Below are 22,801 nucleotides of genomic sequence, written 5' to 3' on the forward strand. Positions count from 1 at the left end.
AGACAGCACTTTCTTCTCCTCACGCGCATGCATGCATAATCTCACCATGCTTTTCGCAAAGGTTGCAGTAGTGGTGTGTATGCAGGCCACACTCTGTCAATGCCAGGGGCCTATCTTGTCATGAAAGTGCAGATATATGCCACATCCCGATCGCTTACTCCAAACCTTCTGCTCTCTTAGGAGCTCCATCCCTGACAAAGTTCTCAGCAGGTTCGGTTACCTAAATCTAATCTCAGCGTATACGTTCACACTACCACTTGTCAAACGCCTGAAAGCAAAGTTTTCACGCTCATCCGTAGTCATCACGCCCAGAACAACAATACCGAAACTTCCGCGAAGGGAATTCCATTGCAACCATGGACATGCAGACGTGGCAACTGGAAGACGAGGTCGATGCCATCAATCTTCAACTTGGCTATCTTCATCTCTACGACGAAGAAAAGAAGGGAAAGTACTCACCTTCGAACATACCCGATCCAGAAGTCGCTTACGATGATTTCCGTACCTATCTGCAACTTCGTTTGCAGTCCCTACAAGACTTCAAGCTAGCCCGCAGCATCGCCCACGCCGTCAGTGCTGATGCTCCTATCATTGCGGAGTTGATAGAAGCAGAGAGAGTCGCTCACCAAGATCGTCAGCTCGCTTTTCGGATGAGCAACGAAGAGCCCGATCTCGAGGCTCCGCCGCCATATACTGAAATTGGCGACGAGGCTGCCATACTGGATGATTCAATCACACGTTTAGGCCTTCAAGACGAAGAGCCTGTCGACGCTGGGCCGTCCGGATATGTTAGGGGTCAAGTCGAGACTCTCGAAAAGCTCGCGAGCAAGTCATTCCAATGCTCGGCCTGTACAGAGCATTTCCGCCTCACCGAGACGTCCGAATTGCCCTGTGGAGACCGATACTGTGGAGATTGTCTTAAGGATTTCATCATGCGCCCAGTCCGCGAGCACGACTTCACGCTTCTCCCTGCTCGCTGCTGTCGCCTTCCAGTCCCGCAAGGTGTTGTCGCCACAGTGCTGAACGAGCAGGAATACCAGGCTTACCAGTCCACGGAAGAAGAGGCGGCGACGCGGGACAAGACCTACTGCAGCAGTGCAGAGTGCGGCCAGTTTGTTTCCCCCAAATACATCGTGGCTGATACTGCGACCTGTCCTCGATGCAGAGTAGGCACATGTATCATCTGCAAGAATACTGGCCACGAGGGAGATTGTCCCGCAGACCCAGCTCTACAAGCAACACTAGCTCTGGGAAATGAGCATAATTGGCAACGATGCTTTTCTTGTCGTGCAATGGTAGCCATCGAGTGGGGTTGCAATCACATGAGGCAAGTCCGTTCTCAAAAGCTCCAGGCTGCATACCGCACGCTAACTCTGACATATAAAGGTGCCGCTGCGCAGCAGAGTTCTGCTATCAATGTGGCGTTGAATGGAAACAATGTCGCTGCGAAGTATGGAACGAAGAGAACCTTGTCCAGCGGGCGGAGGAAATTGTTGCCCGAATTGCTGCGCCCAACATTGCGCCTGTCGAACGTCAACGCCGCGTCGTCCAGATCCAAAATCAGCTCCGCGACACCGATGAATGTGAACACCCTGGCAAGTTCCAGAAGATTACCGACCGAGCGCGATTTCGTTGCGATTGGTGCAATGACAGGCATAAGAAGTTCATCCTCCAGTGCCGCCATTGTCATCTGGAATTGTGCAATGATTGTCGCTCACACCGTGTCTGAAACCGATGGGGTTAGCATACGCTTTCACTGATCAGGCAGGGTGGCCTGTGTATGCATGATGTACTCCCTTTCTATGCTATGAATAAGATCAGAATCGTCTCAACACTGCGATCGAACATCACTCGCGTAGGCGCTTTCAATATTTCAAGAATATTTAGAGCTCTCCCTACCCTCCTTTACTCGCATTAACGCCGCCGATATGACAATTTCTCCTTCTCCGCCCGCATCCAAGCCATGATCTTATCCAGAGCAAAGACATCGTGCTCTTTTCTGGAAACATCAAAGTCCTCTTCTATCCATCCAGGGGTTCCAGCTGAAAGAAGCAATTCCCCGAACTTCTTACACGATCCCCAGTCGATAATCACTGGATCGTCTTGACTGTCGAGTGCGATGTTTGAGGGGTTGAGATCGTTGTGAGCGAGACCAAGCGAGTGAATGTGATCGATAGCATCCCGAAATTGGCGTTCAAATCGGTCAAGATCAAGGTCGGACACATCGTTGTTAAATCGGTGATCCAGGATCTTCTCATACCGCGTGAGCGTAATTCCAGTAATGTAACCTCGTTTCATTACACAGCCATGGTATGGCACAATATTCGGGTGCGGGTGTCTAGCTAGAAATTCCATCACTTGAGCCTCCTCCAAAAGCATCCGCGGAACGGTTTTTCCGCCGAATTCGTCGAGCAAGCAATGTATTTGTGGTCTCTTGAAAAAGAGCTCCGTGATGTTGGGATTTGGGGGTAGCAAAGTGATTCCCTGAATCATCTTAGGGAAGACGTCTTGGTCGGGAATCCTTCGCAGATTTGCTTGGATGTCTTGCGCCGTCAGATCGTACTTTCGTGTGTTGTGGACTTCGCCGGCCCACGCTTGCTCACTGGCGTCGACGTAGGTGAATAGCGTGCGACGGAACACTCCAGTTTCTGCTGCGAAGACTTCGAAGAGGCTGACATCATGCTTAGTTAGAGCCGTCGACATAGTTTCAGGCGCATCTTCGAGCATCTYRGAACGTGGAAAAGAAAGTATGCGACCTTCGAGGCGGAAGAGTCGACGTTGATGCTCACCGACAGTAGACCGCCAAGCCCTAGGCATTGTACCAGCATGCATGCACCACCCCCGCACGACCCGCCGGTCTTCTCAATGCGTTTGGCTTTCGCAGTACCAATCATCACCCACGAATTCATTCTTGTTGAGCTCTCTGGAGTGGATCGTGAAGTTGTCGTGTTTCTTCTGCACCGATCGACAACTCTGTAGGGAGTCAATACCGTGTGCAYGCAATCAAAATGTTGGCATGAGTGATTTGTATCAGGGACTGCGATCAAGTCACCACCATCTGGAATGCAGAAGAGTCTGTATTGCTTGACTATCTAGCGAGTGAATGGCCACCCTTAGATACCTCCAGAGCTCTAATGACAAATTTGCGTGAGTGAATCCATGCAAGTGAATGTTGCCGAATCTTCTTGACTCAATCGGAGTCTATTTTTGTGGAGAGGGCCGCCGTAGCACACACACGGACCAGTCCGTTGCGATTGAGGTATTCAACGGTGACCATATCACTCGAATGACTATGCGAAATAGCTATCCCATGCATTAGATGATTTTCAGAAAACCTGCTGGATCGAATCAACGTATGTTGGCATAAGTCGATTTTGCCAGATGTTACCAGCAAAACGAGCTGGTTAGGAGATTTCCAAGGGCGGCTATACCACTCCAATGACACTGCCAATCGCCTTTGCTCCATATACATTCAGTCTCGGAACACTTAACATAGAGAAACAAGACCTACTGGAGTGAGTTGAAATGGCCCCCTAGAATGGGCCAGAAAGGAGGCATTGAGCCAGCAAGGAGGTATCCAACGGTGGCTACATCCCCTCAATGATGGCAACTTTCTCCGTGGAATAAGAGACATAAACTTCATTGAATGGAATCAAATGGGACCATCTGGCGGCTAAATTATGTCAGATGTAGCGGGAATGATCATATCGTCTTTGTCTTCGTCCGAGGGTGATGTGAACTGTYGACTTTTACCCACCCGAAGCTGCGAAAACTGAATGAGACTCGATTCGACTGCCTTGTCTGCTTTGTCCTCTGTTCAAAAGCACTGCGACTTCAGCTGCCAGCTGCGTGGGCATTGTCCTGTTGTAATCAACATCAGGTAGTGTTCTTTGTCTGCCGGGTCTTGTTCCTACACAACAGACGTGTACAACATCACCATGCAACGAGAATGGCATTGTTCCATGAAAGAACAAGGAACATTGTGCAGATGCCTCTAGCGTTTGGAAAGGAGACAATGCTTGGAAGGCTACATTGTGAGCTTTCCGTGTACAAAGCTCTTTGTACTCTACCAGGAAGAGATCTTCTCCGCCAATGTATATATGTGCAATCAGTTGGCAGTCCAGCCAAACTCCAACTCACTTCACACGGCGTTCGCTCGACCATCTGAGAACAAACACTTCAGTACATTTACACTGCAGCACGTACTCAGATCGGAACAGCAACGCCAAACCATTTGAAGTTCAAGCACGGAGCCGGTCTCCCTCTTTCCCCTCCAAAACATCATGCTTCCAATCATCCTCCTCCTCGGCCCAGCGGGCTGCGGCAAAGGAACCACCGCGAAAAAGCTCATCGCAAACTACCGCCTCTACCACCTCTCCGTGGGTGATTGGCTTCGCGCACAGGGCAAGGCTCCCAWCATCGGAGTCTCTTCTCCATGCATCAACGACTACGTGTCGTTGAACTTTCCCGTCCCTCTTCACTGGCTCGTCAAATCCTACGGGGAGAACTGGATGGAAACCGCACCTCCGGCACTCATCCTTTACGTCTGCTCCAAAACCAACTCCTCAACTCCAGACAGCATGTGGATTCGCTCCATGGCTGGACTGAAGCAGGAATGTCTCTCGGTAAGTCCCCAGTCCTACGACGCCATCCTCCTCGATAACTTCCCCAAACTCATCTCCCACTCCAACGCTCTCGATCGCTGCTTCGGGACCACCCCCGTCCTGGCAATCTCTCTAACCTGTCCCTCTGACATCAACCTGGCGCGCTTCCTCGCTCGCAACCGCGGCTCAGACGATGCGAAAACTTTTCGCAGACGTCTAGCGCGGTTCGACAGGGAGTCTCCGGCTGTCATCGGGAAGTACAGGGGTGCTGGTAAGTTGGTCGAGGTTTCCACGTTGGGCACTCCTGAGGAGGTCTTTCGCAAGGTGGTAAACGCTTGCGAGGAGACGGAGGCTTGGCGGGCCATCTTTACTGATGTGTCTGCTTGCCAGCCGGCTGCGGAGTGAGTATTTAATCATTGGCCGACCGGGCTGTAAAGTAAGTATCTGATAATTAGCGATCATTTTGCAAACAAATCTTCTCCTCTCCTTTCCTTGTAAATTCAATGACTTCGTATGAATTTTTCATTCAACATTGTGTTCGGCCATCCACTCTGTCGTGAATGCAAGTCTTCGCTCGATTATGTCGATGATTCCATTCCAACCAAGCGGGAATTCCCACTAGTTAGGGGTTTCACATTATTGTGAACCGGCCGGTACACAAGCTCGCATTCCGAAGTTCTGGAGACAGTTCCACGATGATGTCTGCCCATTTCTTGTAGCGTGATCATGCACACGTCAATCCAGACTGGAAGGAATTCATCTTGATCTCGCCATGAAAGCCATTTCCAATCAGATGCCAGAGTGCTGAGAAGGCATGGCGATGATGGCCCGTTGAGTGAATGTTTAGGTAACGAGACCTTCCCGTGCGGTTGATTGATGGCACGCCAAGTCTTCCATCGTTCCCATCGCGAAACTCACACGTCGGAAGCATTATGTAAGCAGCCCCGCTTACCTTACCTTTCATCATGCCCTCTCGCGTCTCACCCGCCCTCCACTTCCATCTCAACCTAGGTATCTCCTTCTCCTCCCCACCTGCACCATCTCACGTGAAGAATGCCGCCCCGAAAGCGCACTGCCGCTGGACCCGCGGCCGCTTCTAATAATGTAGAAGCCGGGTCATCTACACAGGGGAGAGCTGCGGGAAAGCGGGTCAAAGTCGAACCATCGGGATAATCTACCAGCAACCACCCTATGGTCTAGCAGCAATCACCATAGCTGATACGAGGCTGTCCGAGGCYGACACACCTGCCCGATAATTAGCTCATATCACACTGTAAATGAGGCCGTGCGCGGGCGCGTCCATCTCTTTCTTACGGTCGCATGTAATAGCCGTCTGAAGTGAATATTCATCCATCTTATCCTCATTGATTGCTCACCACTCAGTCGATGGCGTCACTCCTTTAGGCCTATTAGGCCTCACTGCAGAACGAATGGCCCTCGCTATAACCGCTACCGCCCTCGCCGTCACCGCCACCGCTGTCATCTTAGGCTCGTTTCGAACAGTTCGTCCTTGGTTAATGAGAGCGTGTGAATAGAGCCTCAATTGATTGAATTGTTCGAAAACCCCATTTATGCACTCACCTACGAAGAAGCACCTCCACCCAACACCAGCAACACCAACTACACGCGAAAAGCCGCTGTGTATCGTGAGAACGTCCGTGCGAGCATACTAGCCATCCTGAGTGTGGGTGGTTGCTGCTAGACTATAGGGTGGTTGCTGGTAGATAGTCCCCGAACCATCCCTCCAATCCGATGCACTTCTCCACACGGTCGCACCCACATCCGTCGCAGCCGAGACCGCTGTTCCCCAACACGAAGTGGCACCTACGCAAGCTCCCAATCAAAGTACGCTTGCATTGCTGTAGTTTCGACACCAAGTCTATCAATATTCCAACTGACGTCCGCAGATCCCCCTCTCATCCCAGCCCTTCAACTCGGCGGGAACGAACTCCGCCCGGTCAATGGTCACGAACAGGTTGTAGTCAGCGAAGTAATATTGCTTCCTTCCAGCTTTGTTTGCTTGGTTGCTAGATCGGACGCTCTCTTCTCCATCAATTGCACCCCACAACATTACCCTGTGGTTCCGCCACGCACCGTGAGAGCCATTTACAACGGGCACTATGGAACGCCATGTCCGGCAAACCTGACACCTTGCTACGTCCACATTGGCAGAACTAACATTCTGGGCTTCCCCCTCCATTTCTACGCCATGCTAGCCAACGTACCCGAAAATTGGAGGATCTATGGTAAAAAGGGACTGCCGGACCATGCATATGCCGATTGGTTCGACCGCTCGGTGGCGCCAACACTCCGAAGAAGTGCTTCAAAGTATGGCCTTCACTGGGGTTCATGGCGTAAGTACTCCGAGACTTCGGCCACCACGTCTCACGGGCGACACGACGCGCCCATTCCTGTTGAGCAGAACCTGCCGGCTGCTGGTGTTTGCGACCTCTGAGCTAGGCTCAAAGAGGTTGATGRTAATAGATATTTGGACCAGGCTACGCTGTTTGCTTATGGCGATATCTACAACAACGCGGACGAGATCCAATGGGCCGACTTTTCACGCGCCTGGACGAGATATATCGAACCCGAGCGTCTTCAACAGGGTAGCAGGATCTTGACCAGCGCGGCTTTGGACGTGGCGGCATGAAAGCCTGGAATACTCCATGGACGTTTTWCTGCTGTAATGGGTCGAGGGCGTTCAGTACATGCAAATTGTGCTGCCCTCTTGAATGGATGCCCTTTACTCCTCGCATCTCCACATCATTATTATGGAAGTTATTCATCTCCTGCGAGCTCGACACGCTCCCGATCATACAGAAATTGATTATTCGAATGTTCAGGTGTATTGTATTACCTCTTCTCCTATCGTATTTCTTATCATCTTTCCTATCGTCTTCGTCTACTTCCTAGCTGATACCCCTGCTAGTCTATCGGATGCAGCTTATCGTTCTTGGCGCTGTGGTGGAAGGTTACACATCAGCGACTGCATCTCACATCAACGTCTTCAAAGGGACCGCTGTAAACGGACACATCAGCTCTCAAAACCTTCCTGTCACAGTGCGTTCTCGGATCTCTGCCTTTTTTCTGCTCCTGGGTTCCAGCCTGGGTTTTGTAACCTCCGAATTCGAGAGGGCCATCCTCAAAGATGATGAATATCAAACTCTGCAAGATCCCTTCCCATACGAATTCCCCGACCAGCGAATGGCTGACAGTTCACACCTCTTCCCAATGCCTCCTTGTCAAGGTATCGATATTGATGAAGCAACCATTGACACACTTCAGCAACATCTCACACAAGGAGCCTTATCGTCGCAACAGCTTGCCGTTTGCTACCTGCAAAGAATCTGGCAAACTAATGATTACATCGAAAGCGTGCTGGAGATCAACCCGGATTTCTTGAAAATCGCCGAACAACTGGATTCTGAGCGTCGTGCGGGTCATGTTCGAGGGCCACTTCATGGTATTCCTGTGAGATTTTCAACCCGACATTGAAGTTCAATCACAGACTGACATTGCACAAGTTCGTGATCAAAGACAACATCGCCTCCAGAGACAAAATGGAGACAACAGCAGGCAGCTGGGCCTTTTTGGGATCCCTCGTACCACGAGACGCTCACGTCGTGGCAAAACTTCGACACGCCGGCGCTCTACTGCTCGGCAAAGCATCACTCAGCGAATGGGCTGACATGCGAAGCAACAGCTACTCTGAAGGTTACTCAGCTAGGGGCGGTCAGTCCCGGTCTGCATACAATCTTACACAAAATCCAGGCGGCTCGTCTTCTGGCTCCGCAATTGCCGTTGCCGCCAATGTGGTCCCTTTCGCACTTGGAACGGAGACAGATGGCAGTGTGATCAATCCTGCAGAGCGAAACGGCATTGTCGGTATCAAGCCTACTGTCGGACTTACTTCTCGAAGTGGCGTTGTTCCGGAGAGTCTCAATCAGGACACTGTTGGTACGTTTGGAAAGACAGTTCGAGACGCTACGTATGCTCTGGATGCAATCTACGGGCCAGACTTGAGAGACAATTACACTTTAGCTCAGATTGACAACACACCCGTTGGAGGTTACGCACAATTTCTCACAAACAGCAATGCCTTGAAAGGACGACATTTCGGTTTTCCTTGGAACTCTTTCTGGGTACATGCCGACGAAGAGCAGCAGACGGTGCTTCTGGCGATTATCGGCCGCATGCAAGATGCAGGAGCGATCATTGTCAACAACACYGAGCTTTTGGACTACAAAACCATTGTCTCGCCTGATGGCTGGGACTGGGATTATGGTGAGCATTCCCCAAACAGAGATGAGTTAAGCTGATGTGAATAAAGGCACCAAGCGAGGTTACCCCAACAAATCTGAATACACATATATCGCCGTCGACTTTTACAACAACATCAAATCATACCTCYCCGAGTTGAACAATACCAACATGAGATCTCTCGAAGACATCGTTGCCTACAATTATGCAAACGATGGTAGCGAGGGAGGCTACCCCTCCCCGCGTGGCCACCATCCAGCGTTCAAGTCCGGCCAGGATGGGTTTCTCGCCAGCTTGGCAACCCAGGGAAATATGAATGAGACGTACTGGCAAGCCTTGGACTTCTGTCGTCGAAGCACCCGCGAACGTGGAATCGATGCAGCTCTTTCGATGGGCATCAACGGCACGAAATTGGATGCCTTGATTGTTCCGCCAGATGTAGGCCAGACTTACCAAATCGCAGCCCAGGCTGGGTATCCCATGATCACAATTCCAGCCGGAGTGCACAGTTCCACTGGAATGCCCTTCGGAATCGCTTTGATGCAGAGCGCGTGGCGAGAAGACATACTGGTCGGGATGGCTTCTGCGATTGAGGACCTTCAGCATCGTTCGAATCAGTTTCGAGATTTGCCAAAGTGGTTTGGTTATATGGAGAAGAATGTACCCGTGAATTGAGAGGCAGCTGATCTTCCTACCTTTACACATGCCGCAAACTTTATATCCGTGTCCACATGTTAATGCTGGATGAGATATTTACGCAGCTGACTTCGACGACTTCAACGAACATATGCATGCATTCACTCAAGGTTTGCGCCAGTCTTAACAACACAGGCTTCATTTACGCTTGAAGACTATCATCAGCTTTCACGAGAAGAGTCCTACGCCCGGACCACCTGGCTCGACATATACTCACCGTCCACTTCCTTCCACCTCCTCTGCTCTTACACATACCAACATCTTCCTTCCTCAACGCCGTCCACACCCACGGATTCCAGCCTTCCACACATCCTTCCCTCGCCACAACACAATACCCGCCACAAGTTGTCCATCAACATGGACTTCCTCAACATGCTCGCCTTCCTGCTTCTCAGCAGCATCGTCAGTCTGACATTCGCCGGTGATCATACTACTATGAGCATCGTTGCGCCCCCAACCACCGACATTTCCGGATGTACCGAGTGGAGCATTTCGGCTGGGACGCTCGTCCCTGATTGCTTGACCGCCACAACTACGGTGATGGTCACCTCAACTGATATCCTGACTACCGCGTCTCTGAGGCCATTTGATTTCAGCAACGAAACGAGCATCTCTACGACAGCCATGACAAGCAGTGCCGCTTCAATGGTTGATTCGAGCACGGCGTTGTCTGTGGCCGCAAGCACAAGCGCTCTCGAAGCGTTCACCGCCAGCAGTGCCAGTTCCATGATCGGCACAAGCACAAGCGCTCCTACAGCTTCAATCGCCAGCAGTGTTAGCCCAGCGGTCGACATAAGCACAGCGCTGACAACCTCTGCGAGCACAACCGTTGGGGCCCTCGATGACACCCAAAGCGTTCTGGATAGTATCACGGCTACTGCAAGCACGACTGGTGCGGCTTTCGGGGATGTCGAGAGTTCTTTCGGCGATGTTGCAAGCACTGCCACTACTCCAAGTCCAACTGACGGAGTTTTTGGTGATCCCACAACCGGTTCCGACGATGTCGCAAGCACCGCCACTACTCCAAGTCCAACTGGCGAGGTTTCTAGTGACGTCGAGAGTTCTTTCGGCGATGTTGCAAGCACAGCCACTACTCCAAGTCCAACTAACGGAGTTTTTGACGATCCCCTGACCGAGTCCGACAGTCTTGCAAGCACTGCCACCGCTACCGACACATCCAGGAATGCTCTCGATGTCCTCGAAAGTGCTTTGAGCACCTTTACAAAGGGCAACGCGACCATTCCAAGCATAACTGGGGATCCTCTCGATGTCCCTGAAAATACCCTGGATGGTTTCACGAGCCCTGCTACGACTACAAGCGAGACAGCGCTGTTTCCAACTCCTGCCCCATCCTCAACCTCGTGGGTTACAAGCACATTTTCGATCCTATACGTGGCCGATTCAACGAGCGTTGCCACACCATCTTGGGCAGCAAATCTTGCTGTCAGATCGCTGTCGCCAGTGCTTACCGCTCACGAATCGGTTGCGTCGTCGAGCGACTCGCCAGAATCGATCACAAGGACAGTTTCCGCCACAAAAGCGTCAAAATCATTAACTCCTCAGGAGTTTTTGTCGCGTTTGGGCGCTGTTCATTCAGCTATTGTTTCAAACACGACTTCCCTTCCGACGTTCACACCTGTGATCATTTCGACCACGCTGTCTGGCCCACCTCGGAATTACAACTCTACATTGCCGCTTACTGCTTCTGGAACGTTGACTCTCCCAGTGATAAGTTCTTCGGCAAATGGAAGTTTTCGATCGACTACGACCGATATGTCGATGTCAAGCCTGTTCAATTGCTCGACCAACACTACCGGGATCACGACGATGAAGACAACCAATTTTTATCGGCCTCCTCCCTTCTCAGAGGCAGCGCCAGCAATCATCCAATCATCTCAGGCTTCTCCTTCAGTAGAAACCAGCACGATGATGATAACAGTGACGAGCACAAGCACGGTATTCGTGACCATGTCGACGAGTAGTGCGATGAACTTCACGATGGCAACGACTTCTGCGACCTCTTCCCGGAAAAGCACCTCCACGCTTTCCTTGACAACGACAAGGACCAGCACAGTTTACGTGACAGGTAACGGAACTTCTTCGACTCTGGCATTGAGCTCTCTTGCTTTCTCCTCTCTGGCACCAGCATTGAGCTCTCCTGCTTCTTCCTCTCTGGCACCAGCATTGAGCTCTCCTACTTCCTCCTCCCTGGCACCGACATTAAGCTTTGCAACTTCTCCGGTCTTAGCCACGACGTCGAGCTCCTCAACTTCTCCAGCCTCGGCCACGACATTGAGCTCCTCAATTCCTCCAGCCTTACCCACGACGTCGAGCACGCTGTCTCCCTCCTTGGCCCCGACATCGAGCTCTCTTTCTGTCCCATCCATGAACAGTACATCAAGCTCCCCATCGTCTTCATCCCTGGCCATGACATCAAGCTCCCCATCCACCCAATCCCCACCCATCCCATCAACCTCAACCCCGACAACTGGATCTCCCTCCCAGATGAGCAACGGTAAGTCCCTCAACCCCTTATAACCTCCCACAACATCACTAATCATCAAAAAAAAAGAACAAACCCAAAGTCCTATACCAACGACATTCATCACCTCCCCCATCCTGCCTACAAGCTCTGTCCCTGCGCTTGAAGCAACCGTTGGAATCAGTGATGGTAAGTCTCCGTAGCTCGATTGTGGAATCGCTGATGATTGCTGACTTTTTTAAAGGAGTAGGTGAAAGTTCCTCAGCTTCTGTGCCGGCCACGTCGGCTTCTGTTGGGGATATTGAACCTCCGGTTCCTCTGAACCGCAGCGTCTAGAGTTGATATTGGGGACTTGGCATGGAGGGTAGGTAGATCTGAGAGCTCTAGTGCATGGATATATGTATGGAGATATGGCAAGGTTTGAATTATTTCTATTTCAAGAATTGGGGACGCAAAAGTAGCAAGTGGTAGACGAGGATTTGATCATCAATTCAAATCCTTCTCCAATCTTCTCATTTCATGTTTTATTGCATAGGGTATCACCACGGCATTTGTTTTGCGCYTTTGATACATAGACACGCAGCAGGTGAGAAGCTCATGATTGAAACCCCTCGCCCAAGGCACAAGCAGGTTGCTCCCTCCACGACGCTAAAAGTCACCGCCCATATCATCACCACCACCAAAGTCGCCACCATCATCCTGCTGCCCATCCTGATAACCATCCTGATAAGCCTCCTGCTGCTCATGCTCCTCATGATCATCAAACTCATTCATCAACATGGCACCACCCAACAAACCCGCACCAGCACCAAGCGCAGCACCGCCCGCCATACCCATACCACCGCCACCCGTTCTGCGAGGCGGCATGCCTTGCTGTGGGTAACCTCCATAACCTTGCTGCGGGGGGTATCCGCCGTAGCCGCCCTGCATGGGAGGATATCCCTGCTGCTGACCATACATGGGTTGTTGGCCATAGCTCTGCTGTGGTGGTCGCGAACCTCCACTGCCGAGTTTACTTGCGAGTTTGCCGAGTAGACCACCTCCGCCGCTCTTCTTCTGATCTTGTTGGCCATATACCTGCTGCTGCTGCTGCTGGCCGTATTGAGGTTGGCCAGTCTGGCCGTATGGACTGCTACCCGTTGGCGCGCCTCCTCCATAATAACCATCAGCCGCGCCTCGGTTGGAGTCACCCCGTCTCGCATCCTCTTCCGCTTGAAGTTGTCGAGCTAAACGCTCATCTTCGGACATGCCACCGGAAGCTCCCGCACCACCCGCACCAGCGTACGGGTTGTTGCTATGCAGGCCAGTCTTCTCGTCGCCGCCGAATCGTGGCTTGGTGGAAGTGTCATAGCCTGGCGGAGCGCCTGGAGGAGCGCCATCTTGTGGTGGAGGATACACGGGCTGTGTCGGCTTCTCCCACGTCGAGGTTTTGGTGTAGATGTTGACAAAGAACCATTCTTTGTACTGCTCGTTCCACACTGCTTTCCAGCCCTCRGGCACTTTGGGCGGTGGGGGACCCGGTGGTGGTGCAAAGTCTGCCATGATGGTGATGTGATGTGATTTGTTGTTGTGGTGGTGGTGAAAGTGGAGGAACAATGATGATGCTGATGCTCGAGTGCGGGCACGTGGAGGGGACTGGAGGTTCTTCTTTCATCCGCGGCTGCAGAACTACGTCACTTCAAATCATCATGCTCTTGGTCGCCACTGGCCTCAGCCACAGCCTCCTCATCATCCGCAAGTGAATGAAATGCCTCGTTTCTCGCCTCTCGCATTCGTTTGCATCGATATGCTTCGGCGTCCATGAACTTTGGCCTGGCTGGCTGGCTGGCGTGATTGGGGGCGTGGGGGAAATATCACCCCACCCACCCAAGCCGCTGGCTGAGGAGAGGCTGTTGGGAAGAGGCTTCTTTCATCTCCATCTTGTCAGTTGATGATGCGCCTTCAATTCCGTCGCCAGTAAATGGCAGTACCTGGAGTCTGGGATTTGCCATTTGCCAAGAGAAGAGGATTGACGCCATCACAGCCTCCAGGATGGAAGCGGAGGTCTCCTCGGTTCTGAAGAGAGATTGAGGTTCAAAACCGCGAAACAGCACATTATCAGCACCGTTTCAAAGCAGCAACCGCCGTCCCCCTTCGATCTGTTAAAGATCTACGCAGGTCATATCTCGGAGATCCTCCTTCTCGGTTAGGTTAGTCGGGCATGGTCAATCGTGTTCAACAACGCGGCGACCAGGATGTTACCCTGGCGAATTCAGGCACTAGCTCCGGTCTCTTCGTACCTTGCAAGGATCCTCTCGGCTGAGAACCGTATCCAGATCAGATTCACCAGTCATACATATCATCTACGCCCTCTTCTTTTGGTAGGATCGAAGAGGATTCTCGTGCTGATGCTTGCTGCTGGGATGGATTTCGTCACCGGACTTTGGAGAAATTCCCTCTCCTGGCTTCCACACGCCCTATTGTTCCAAGGTGGTGTGACGTCCGCCACCAGCCACGCCCAGCATCGCATCGCATCGCATCGTATTGCAGCCTCATCTTGGATCACATTGGTACCGCCGGCGGACTTCCACATCCTCTCATCATCAGCGGATGTAGAACTTTCCGGCGCCTTGGAGTCTTGGAAAGGGCTGCACGATCTGCGCCTCTCCTCCACTTCACCTCTAAGAAGTAAGAACCAGCTCGCCCGAATGATGCCTGATCCTCGGTGACTTGGCATCTACACCATCTTCGACTCTCTCACACCCATTCTTCGAAGATTCCAGTTTCACGTTTAGTTCTCCAAGAAGTCGACCAATACGTTGCATCTCGTCAAATTTGTTCACTTTACCCCAAACTGTACGGACCCTTCTCCAAAAGTAGAAGTTTGATCTCTTGATTCCAGGGACCAGCATCCTAGCATCGATCACCCGCTATATCATTAGCACCTTGACTAGGATCGTATTCTTCACCGTCATCCTCTTGAGCGATAGTCTAGATGCACCTTTTTGTCCCCTGTCCGCTCGAGACCTTTTATACATCCTCAACAACATCTCCCCTCACTTATTCACACCATTCATTCGTTTCAACATGCGTCCCTTTGTTCCATTCCTTGCCTTTGCAACGGCTTTCGCAGCCGACATCGATACTGAAGGACTCCCCAACACAGGTCTCGACACATCTTCCTGGACAACAGGCACAGCTCCACCAATCACCTCCCTTGTCAACCTCCACGACATCCAAATAGCCGCGAAGAATACCCTCTCACCTCGCGATTACGCCTACTATCGTACAGCAGCTCTCGATGAAGTCACCTATCTGGCAAATCTCAACGACTGGGCAAAGATCAAGCTCAATGGATTCAGCTTTCAAAATACGGCAAATGTCAACATGAAGACTAGCATGYTGGGATATGAGTTCGACTCTCCATTTGTGGGTGATGAAATCAGTCGACGACGAAGACGACGACGAGAAGAGAACTGATCATCACAGTTCATCGCTCCAGCAGCACAAGCCGGCCGAGCCAATGCAGGAGCCGAGACAAATCTAGTCAGAGCAGCGGGAGCAGCCAACATCCTCTACGTCCCTTCAATATCCGCAACGCAGTCGACGCAGGAGATTGCAGCCGCAGCAGTACCCGGCCAAGTCATGTTCCATCAAGAATATGTCTGGGCTGATAGTTCCCGTGTCCAATCCGAATTAGCAGAGATTGAAGGTCTGAATATCCTCCTCCACTCCGTAGATGATGTCTATACTAATTCAATCCCAGCCGCCGGCTACAAAGCAATCTTCCTAACAGTAGACAACACAGGCGTCCAAGGCATCCGTAACCGCCAACAACGCTACTCAGCCGGCGGAGACAGCGGCCACAGCCTCAACTTCTCCATCGCCTCCATCGCCGAACTTCAAAGTACCCTCTCCATCCCCATCATCCCCAAAGGCGTCAAAACCGCCCACGACGTCAAACTGTGCGCGGACTTGGGATTTCCAGCCGTATACATTTCCAACCACGGTGGTAGAGTCGTGGATATGGCCCCTACAGCGGTGCAAGTCCTCCTAGATACAAGAAGATTGTACCCGGAAGTTTTCAATCAGATTGAAATTTATGCCGATGGAGGCGTGCGGAGGGCTTCGCATGTGTTGACTTTGATGGCTTTGGGTGCGAAAGCTGTGGGCGTGGGGAGACCGGTCATGTTTGCGAATATTTATGGGCAGGAGGGTGTGGAGAAGGTTATTGATGTGTTGAATGTGGAGTTGGAGACGACGATGCGGTTGATGGGGGTTGGTGATGTTGGTGATTTGGTGGGGAATCGGTCGTTTGTGAGTATCTTTCTTCCTTCCAAGTATGAGAGGGATACATGCTAATGGTTTTTTTTTTCTGGGGCAGGTCAATACACGGCAGATTGAGTACGAGACTTTTGGTATGCCGTTGATGTATTGAGAGGGAGAGACAGATGAAGCTTTACGAAGTCATGACATGGCATGAAGAGAAAGTCAAAAAGCTTTTGGAAGATAAATTAATCGTATAGAGCTTCTTTGGAATGGGAGTAACAATAATAGATATAGATGAGAACCCTTACCACACCTAAATGCTTCATTCGGGATTTTAATTACGATGCTGATACGGCTTTCATGTGCATGCACAGAGGACTCGGATAAGATCGATTACGCCAGAGACTCTTGAAATGTTCCTGGCGGGCAGATAGATGATGTCGCTGGTTTTGTACAAAGGGGAGGGAGCTGAAATTCGTACGATGGTCTGGATGGAATAGAATAGTACGACCCGTAGCATCTCACTCTTTCTAAAACTTGAATTATCCCCTGATAGTATTCTACAAGCTCTGTCTTTAGTTGAAATTAAAGGTTTCTGGCAGTAAACAAGTAACCTGGGAGATCCTTGTCGCCGTATCTTGCTATATCGCAGGATATCATGCTCGAGCRAGCACAAGCACAAACTCGAGCATATATATCTTCACGACTAAACTTGATCAAGACGAAGTAAACCCTTGCTCTCCAGGCCTGAGCAGAGCTGAAATCACACACATCCACAATTACATACAGCACACATCTCCCGAGACCTATATGCTAGCATCTACCTACTCTAGGTAAAACACCAACCATATCCCTCCGAAACAATTTCCCATCAACAATCAAAATCATTCGCGGCAGCAATCTACCAAGCACTTTCATCCTCCTCTTTCGGCTCTTCTTTGATAATCTCTCCCTCTTCATTTTGCCTCCCTGTAGCCGCCCCTCAAGGTTAAAGGGAAATTTTCTCCCCTGCAGTAGATAAAGTCAATTAGTTGTCTTCTACGAGTCWGGCATTTCTTTCCCGGCACATACTTTTTTGAAGAAGAAGAGCTGCGTCTAAGTGGCTAGCTTGCTCTGGTTGAAAAGCCTGTCACAATCTACCGCAAATTGCTCGTTGGCTCGACGTACGATGGCTTTCGTGAGGACGTCGATAGAGCGATCAGCTGTCGTTCTGATCCCGTGTGTCCCTGGATGCTTCGCTTCGATCACTCTGCCAGCTTCTCCAAGGAGTCGCTTATCGGTTGGATGTAGAGAGCCTGTTGGTCRATTGTTACGACCATTCAACCAATCATCCTGCTCTAGCGTGAAGATGTTGCTCTCTACGTTCGCAGTCAAGGGTTCGAGATCTCTTAGTGGACGAGTGGCTCTTAGGGTTTCGAAGATATGTTAGGCGTGGAAAGCCGTAAGTTTTTAGAGTAGTGTAGAAAGTAGGTTCCAATTTGAACGAGCTAATCGCGAGCGAAAAGATGGTAAGCCGAGATGTTGCTACTTGTACTTCTCTGCGGGCAAAAAGATGTAGTTGGAAGCAGCTCGGGATTTCTAGAGAGTCGTTTGCTCTTCAAAAACGGTTTGTCTGTCCAAACCATGCAGTACATGAAGCAAATAGAGATGGTATTGGAAGAGACTCATAGGGTTCCAAACAATCAAACCATCCTTGGAGAAGCGCCCCAACCTTTTACAAGAGAGGTGACCATATCAGAAGGTAATAGCTCACGAACACTTTGGCGTTATGATGATACTCCACATCTGGCCGACAGTAGAAGCGAAAGATATCCTGGCTCATTCTTCCCTGGCTACTCTCCATCACCACATGCCTTGTTTAACAGCTCGCCCAAGCGCATCTTCAAGGGCCTGTGAATACAGCATTCGAAAGGTAGATCATGCAGTCCGACTATTTCAGATTGCTCGTTTGCAACTTGAATCTCATCTGCATCCTGCATGAATTGCATTGCCTGCAGATGTCATGGTCAGTTTGGTACATATGGTGAGACAGATGAATCTAGCGACCCTCCTTTTGATCATTCGTGAGCTCAGTCAGCCGTTTGTGGACTACTTCAGCCTAAATTTTCACCTCCTGAATAAGTCGTCTCCTCTCTCGTAGCGAGCGGATTCCCAAAATCGCAGAGCCTTGCATTCACCCAGAAAGCTGTTCGAACAAGAGAATCATCCATCGCTACGGACAAGCACAAGCAGACTTGGAGACTCTGGTGAAAACAACAACCACAATCATCACGAGTGCAGTCACCAATCCTCCAACCCAATACTGCTCCCTGATAATCTTCTCCGCGGCTTCTTTACCTTCCTCACGACCTTCTCGACGACCTTCAAGGAGACCCTCCTCGAACACCCGTTTTTCCCCTTCTTCGCCACCTTCTAGACGGCCTTCCCGAAGACCTTCCTCGAACGCCTGTTCGGCCTCGATGGAACGATTGATGAAATCCTCTGCCTGTGGACAAATCGATCAGCTTATTTCCATGATGGCGTAACAGGATCTATTTTACCGCTTGAGAATTCTCCACCATTTCAAACAAATCATCGTAAATTTGTCCTGCTTGTATTGTAACATCCTGGGTAAAATCCAATGATCCTTCTGTCATGTTATGGGCCATGTGCAGAATACCATTGCTGACGAGCTGAATGGCGCGTTCCATCTCGGCACCTCTTTTAGGTTGGGATTTCTTGGAAGGGGCCATTTCGAAGTGCTTGATGTGATGAAATGAAAAGCGAGATGCTGTGAGACCTACTGGGGACTTATACCCTCTTCTCACAAGCGACAAATTTTCCAGAAGACCTTTACTCTGCCATGAACTCGTTTGGTGCACAAAGAACAGATGTACAGAGGTTTCCGACGATACGTCGTCAAAGGATTTGTTTGCCGATAGCAAGCAGAAGTCTTCCAGGCGCATTTTGGACAGCTTGGTCTCGATGCTTCGAATGTGAGCTATCGCACAAACTACTCGGTGAACGGGAATGTCTGTCCAAGCACGCCGTTGTCTGAACGATATGCTATTGGTCGGTAATAACATCCAATGATAGACACATACTTGAGGCACCTCAAAGAGGCTCCCTGCCAAGCCACATCTCTCACCCCTTTTCCCTACCGGTCAAAATTGGATTTCGTGCGCCACACATTGTACCACGTCCTTCATTCGCTTCCCTTCTCAACTAGCCACCATACTATGAACTCAGACTATGAAAAATTCGCTTCCTCATACCAGCAGCGAACTCATCGCAAGATTTCTTACCAACAACCGGGCAGTTCTTCGCCAGTCTCCCAATCACAACTACCACTCCTACAAAAGTTCCCAGCATACTCCACTTGATCCTTGGAAACCCAGCCAGCACATATGAAGTTGCTCTCCGTCGTTCACCTGGCCTAATGCGAGGAATCTGCTGTATGGCTCGCCGCCTGATCCAAGCAGTCTACTCTCCACCGGGCCGGACTCGAGACATCTTCAAGGCCAGCTCACCAGTGTTCCTTACAAAGTACTCGGCCTACAATTAACATCACATCAGTCACCATCATCTCGCTCGTCACTCCTCARCACCGCAGTACCTGAACATGAATCTCGGTTAAAGAACGCAACCGATTGCCGGCTTACTCCGACGATTCACCCTGGGTGTGATTGAAGGTAGTACCATTCTGTTTTACCATGTCCCAGATTGCTTCTACAATGAGCAAATCCAGCCGCTTCAATTAAAGTATTGGCTTGAGTAATACTGCCCATGTCACTCCAGTGAACGTCATAATTTATGATGGCGAGTTTGGGTTGGSGGAGGAAAAACCAATCTCAGCGTCTGCTAGTTCAACTGTATACGCACAATTGAACAGCAGTAGAACGAACCAGATTCGAACTGCACTTTTCTTCCCAAAGACGATAGACGCCCGACAAAGACTGGGTGCACTTAGACACACACCAACAATGCAGAGAAGTCAGCATTCTCCTGGACTCGGTAGCCTCTTCCATTTGCTTTAAATCGCGGTATAAAAAGCATAATGGCCTAGAAATACGATCCTACTATCCTCTACCCCTTCCTATACGTAGGACTTATCTCTAGGGTTAGGGTTAGTGTAGTTCGAATGTAAAACAACGGTTTTATAACACTACTAATAATCTTCTACGCATACTTATAAGGTATCCAGACCTATAGATCACCCTACTAAATCTCAAACGCCATCGTCTCGAACACTAACCATCGCTAAGCTTTACCCGTTTACTCGCCCATTTACTCGCTAGAAGAAGAACAAGAAGGAGAAGAAGAAAAGAGTGGGCAAGGTAAGGTAGTACACAAAACCATCCCAAACCCACTCATCCTACATATCCACTCAATCGCTCGCTTGAGAAACAACATCCAACAGGAACAGTACAGACAGAATAGTACAATACACTATTGTTCATCTTACCTGATTCTTGTAATCTCCACATCACTCACAACCAACCATCCAAGTCATCCATCCACCCATCCATCCATCCAATCCAACCACCCATCCAACACAAGTTCAGCCAACCACAAGTCCAGCCATCCAAGTCAATCCAACCACAAGTCCATCCAACTAATGATCCAACCCGCTATGCATTCCGTTCCCAAAAAGTCATGATGCGTACATGCGTACGTCAGAGCTCCCCCAGATGATCCGCAATCACACGTATCCAAAAAGAAGTCCACTCCACCTCCCCCTGATTCTGTCATGTCCATCCATCCATTCCAAGAATCAGAGAGAGGGCGAGAGAAAAAGAAGAAGAAGAGGGGAAAGAAGAAGAAGAAAAAAGGATGCTTCGGGATGGGACCCAAGAAGGAGGAAGAAAGATCCAAGTCGCCATTGACACATAACACATCATCATCCTTCATGAACTTGATTCGTTTGGTGTTTGTTCAAATCCAACTCGTCTCGTCTTCACATGCCCATCATACCCTGCATGCCATTATTCGCATATGCCTGTTTCAAAATCAGTCAGTTTCGAAAATATCAATCATCTCTCATCTCTCGTTCGACTCACCATGGGCTTGATATCCGGATGCGGCACGGCATCAAACTTGTTGAACTGCAACTTCAAATCGCTCTCAATGTTGATGTATGCACCTTTATTCTCCGTGCTGTCACAATACCTCGGGGCGGAGAAGACGGTGATGCATCTTCCATCGTGTTCCACTTCATACCCCTCCATGCGCACTTCATGACTGCGGATAATGGCTTCAAGACCATTGTTCTCACAGAATCGCTTGGTGATGTCCGGGCCGAATTGCAGACCCACGCCACGCTTGGAGGGACCACGGCCGGGTTCGGGTTGCGGGTCGGTCCAGAGCATTTCCATCATGAGACCGGCTTGGCCGGGTTGGCGTTGGTTGTGGCGGTTCAATTTGCGGATGTCGTCGAGGGTGATTTTGTCATCGGAGAAGAGACCGCCGTGCAAGACGAGGTATTTGTCGCCGATGAGGGTGGCGAGGGGGAGGGCGGAGAAGGATTCGGAGAAGAGCTTGAAGACTCGCTCGTTGTATTTTGCCTTGCATTCGCCCTCGAAGCCGTACATTCGGTTCATGTCGTCGGTTTCGTGGTTGCCACGGTTGAGGAAGAAGGATTTGGGGTAGAGCCACTTGTAGCAGTAGAGGAGGATGACCACTTCCGTCGACCAAGATCCTCGATCGACAAAGTCGCCGTTGAAGAGGTATGCGTGGGATGCGGAAGGGAAGCCGTTCAGACGGAAGATTTCCAACAGGTCGTAGAATTGGCCGTGGGTGTCTCCGCAGACGGTAATCTTCTTCTCGGGTTGGACATGTGTCTCCACCATGGTCGCCTCGGCATGGACAATTTCCTTGACGGCGAGGATGATTTGGAAGAGATATTTGCGATGAATCCTCTTGCCGTCCTTGAAGCGTTGGATCATATCCGTGATGAAGTCCTCGGTCATCTCCTCCTTCAATGCAACACCATCATAACTCTCCTCGACCACCATATTCTCCACATCCAATCCCTCGGCGGCCGAAGGGGCATCGGCGACCTCAATGGCCTTGAGAAAGGCATCCCGCTTGACCATTTTTTGACAGGCTTCATACTGCGCCTTGGCCGTCTTGTCCGTCGGGTTCTTCCTCACCACTACCTTCCAATCGTGAATGGCATCGGCATGTCGGAGGATGGCGGTATTGGCCACTGCTCGGCGGTAATACGCCTTTACGAATTGCGGGTCGATTTCAATGGCTTTGGTGGCGTCGGCAATGGCATATCCGTACGACTCGAGTTTGATGTTGGCTTGCGCGCGGTTGGTGTAAAAGGATGGTTCTTGATCATTCAGTTGGATGGCCTCGGTGTAGCAGTCAATCGCCTTGGGCCAGTCGTGTGCTTTGAAGGCTTCATTCCCGCGGTTCTTGGCCGCAATCGCGTCTTCAGAGGCCGTCATCTTGATCTATTCTGTCCTGTATGAAGTGGACGGAAGGAAGGTATGCAAGAGACGGGTGAAATCTCCCAGAAAAACAG

General features: G+C 50.5%; 9 protein-coding genes; 5 read left to right on the top strand and 4 right to left on the bottom strand.

The window, feature by feature from the left end:
• Positions 1-356: 356 nt before the first annotated feature.
• RCC_09452 (uncharacterized protein) lies at positions 357-1,760 on the top strand (the record flags this gene model as incomplete). The annotated part of the gene is made up of 1 exon (XM_023774694.1): positions 357-1,760. The coding sequence occupies one exon, from the start codon at positions 357-359 to the stop codon at positions 1,758-1,760; it is 1,404 nt and encodes a 467-aa protein (XP_023630462.1).
• A 154-nt stretch (positions 1,761-1,914) lies between these two features.
• RCC_09453 (uncharacterized protein) lies at positions 1,915-2,727 on the bottom strand (the record flags this gene model as incomplete). Its single annotated transcript, XM_023774695.1, has 1 exon — positions 1,915-2,727. The coding sequence occupies one exon, from the start codon at positions 2,725-2,727 to the stop codon at positions 1,915-1,917; it is 813 nt and encodes a 270-aa protein (XP_023630463.1).
• A 1,556-nt stretch (positions 2,728-4,283) lies between these two features.
• On the top strand, positions 4,284-5,009 carry RCC_09454 (uncharacterized protein; the record flags this gene model as incomplete). The annotated part of the gene is made up of 1 exon (XM_023774696.1): positions 4,284-5,009. The coding sequence occupies one exon, from the start codon at positions 4,284-4,286 to the stop codon at positions 5,007-5,009; it is 726 nt and encodes a 241-aa protein (XP_023630464.1).
• Positions 5,010-7,541: 2,532 nt separating this feature from the next.
• RCC_09455 (related to glu/asp-tRNA amidotransferase subunit A) lies at positions 7,542-9,539 on the top strand (the record flags this gene model as incomplete). XM_023774697.1 has 3 exons in its annotated part: positions 7,542-8,075; positions 8,129-8,888; positions 8,935-9,539. 3 exons carry the CDS (start codon positions 7,542-7,544, stop codon positions 9,537-9,539), a joined length of 1,899 nt encoding a protein of 632 aa, XP_023630465.1.
• A 378-nt stretch (positions 9,540-9,917) lies between these two features.
• RCC_09456 (uncharacterized protein) lies at positions 9,918-12,378 on the top strand (the record flags this gene model as incomplete). XM_023774698.1 has 3 exons in its annotated part: positions 9,918-12,075; positions 12,133-12,231; positions 12,287-12,378. 3 exons carry the CDS (start codon positions 9,918-9,920, stop codon positions 12,376-12,378), a joined length of 2,349 nt encoding a protein of 782 aa, XP_023630466.1.
• A 312-nt stretch (positions 12,379-12,690) lies between these two features.
• On the bottom strand, positions 12,691-13,584 carry RCC_09457 (uncharacterized protein; the record flags this gene model as incomplete). Its single annotated transcript, XM_023774699.1, has 1 exon — positions 12,691-13,584. One exon carries the CDS (start codon positions 13,582-13,584, stop codon positions 12,691-12,693), a length of 894 nt encoding a protein of 297 aa, XP_023630467.1.
• Positions 13,585-15,108: 1,524 nt separating this feature from the next.
• Positions 15,109-16,459, top strand: RCC_09458 (related to CYB2-lactate dehydrogenase cytochrome b2; the record flags this gene model as incomplete). XM_023774700.1 has 4 exons in its annotated part: positions 15,109-15,450; positions 15,511-15,733; positions 15,788-16,338; positions 16,406-16,459. 4 exons carry the CDS (start codon positions 15,109-15,111, stop codon positions 16,457-16,459), a joined length of 1,170 nt encoding a protein of 389 aa, XP_023630468.1.
• Positions 16,460-18,502: 2,043 nt separating this feature from the next.
• RCC_09459 (uncharacterized protein) lies at positions 18,503-19,022 on the bottom strand (the record flags this gene model as incomplete). XM_023774701.1 has 2 exons in its annotated part: positions 18,503-18,775; positions 18,831-19,022. The coding sequence occupies 2 exons, from the start codon at positions 19,020-19,022 to the stop codon at positions 18,503-18,505; spliced, it is 465 nt and encodes a 154-aa protein (XP_023630469.1).
• Positions 19,023-21,226: 2,204 nt separating this feature from the next.
• Positions 21,227-22,724, bottom strand: RCC_09460 (probable phosphoprotein phosphatase (serine/threonine specific protein phosphatase); the record flags this gene model as incomplete). XM_023774702.1 has 2 exons in its annotated part: positions 21,227-21,268; positions 21,330-22,724. The coding sequence occupies 2 exons, from the start codon at positions 22,722-22,724 to the stop codon at positions 21,227-21,229; spliced, it is 1,437 nt and encodes a 478-aa protein (XP_023630470.1).
• Between the last annotated feature and the right edge of the window lie 77 nt (positions 22,725-22,801).

The sequence above is a fragment of the Ramularia collo-cygni genome, assembly GCF_900074925.1.
Source record: "Ramularia collo-cygni strain URUG2 genome assembly, contig: RCC_scaffold18, whole genome shotgun sequence".
In the NCBI taxonomy this organism is placed as follows: Eukaryota; Fungi; Ascomycota; class Dothideomycetes; order Mycosphaerellales; family Mycosphaerellaceae; genus Ramularia; species Ramularia collo-cygni.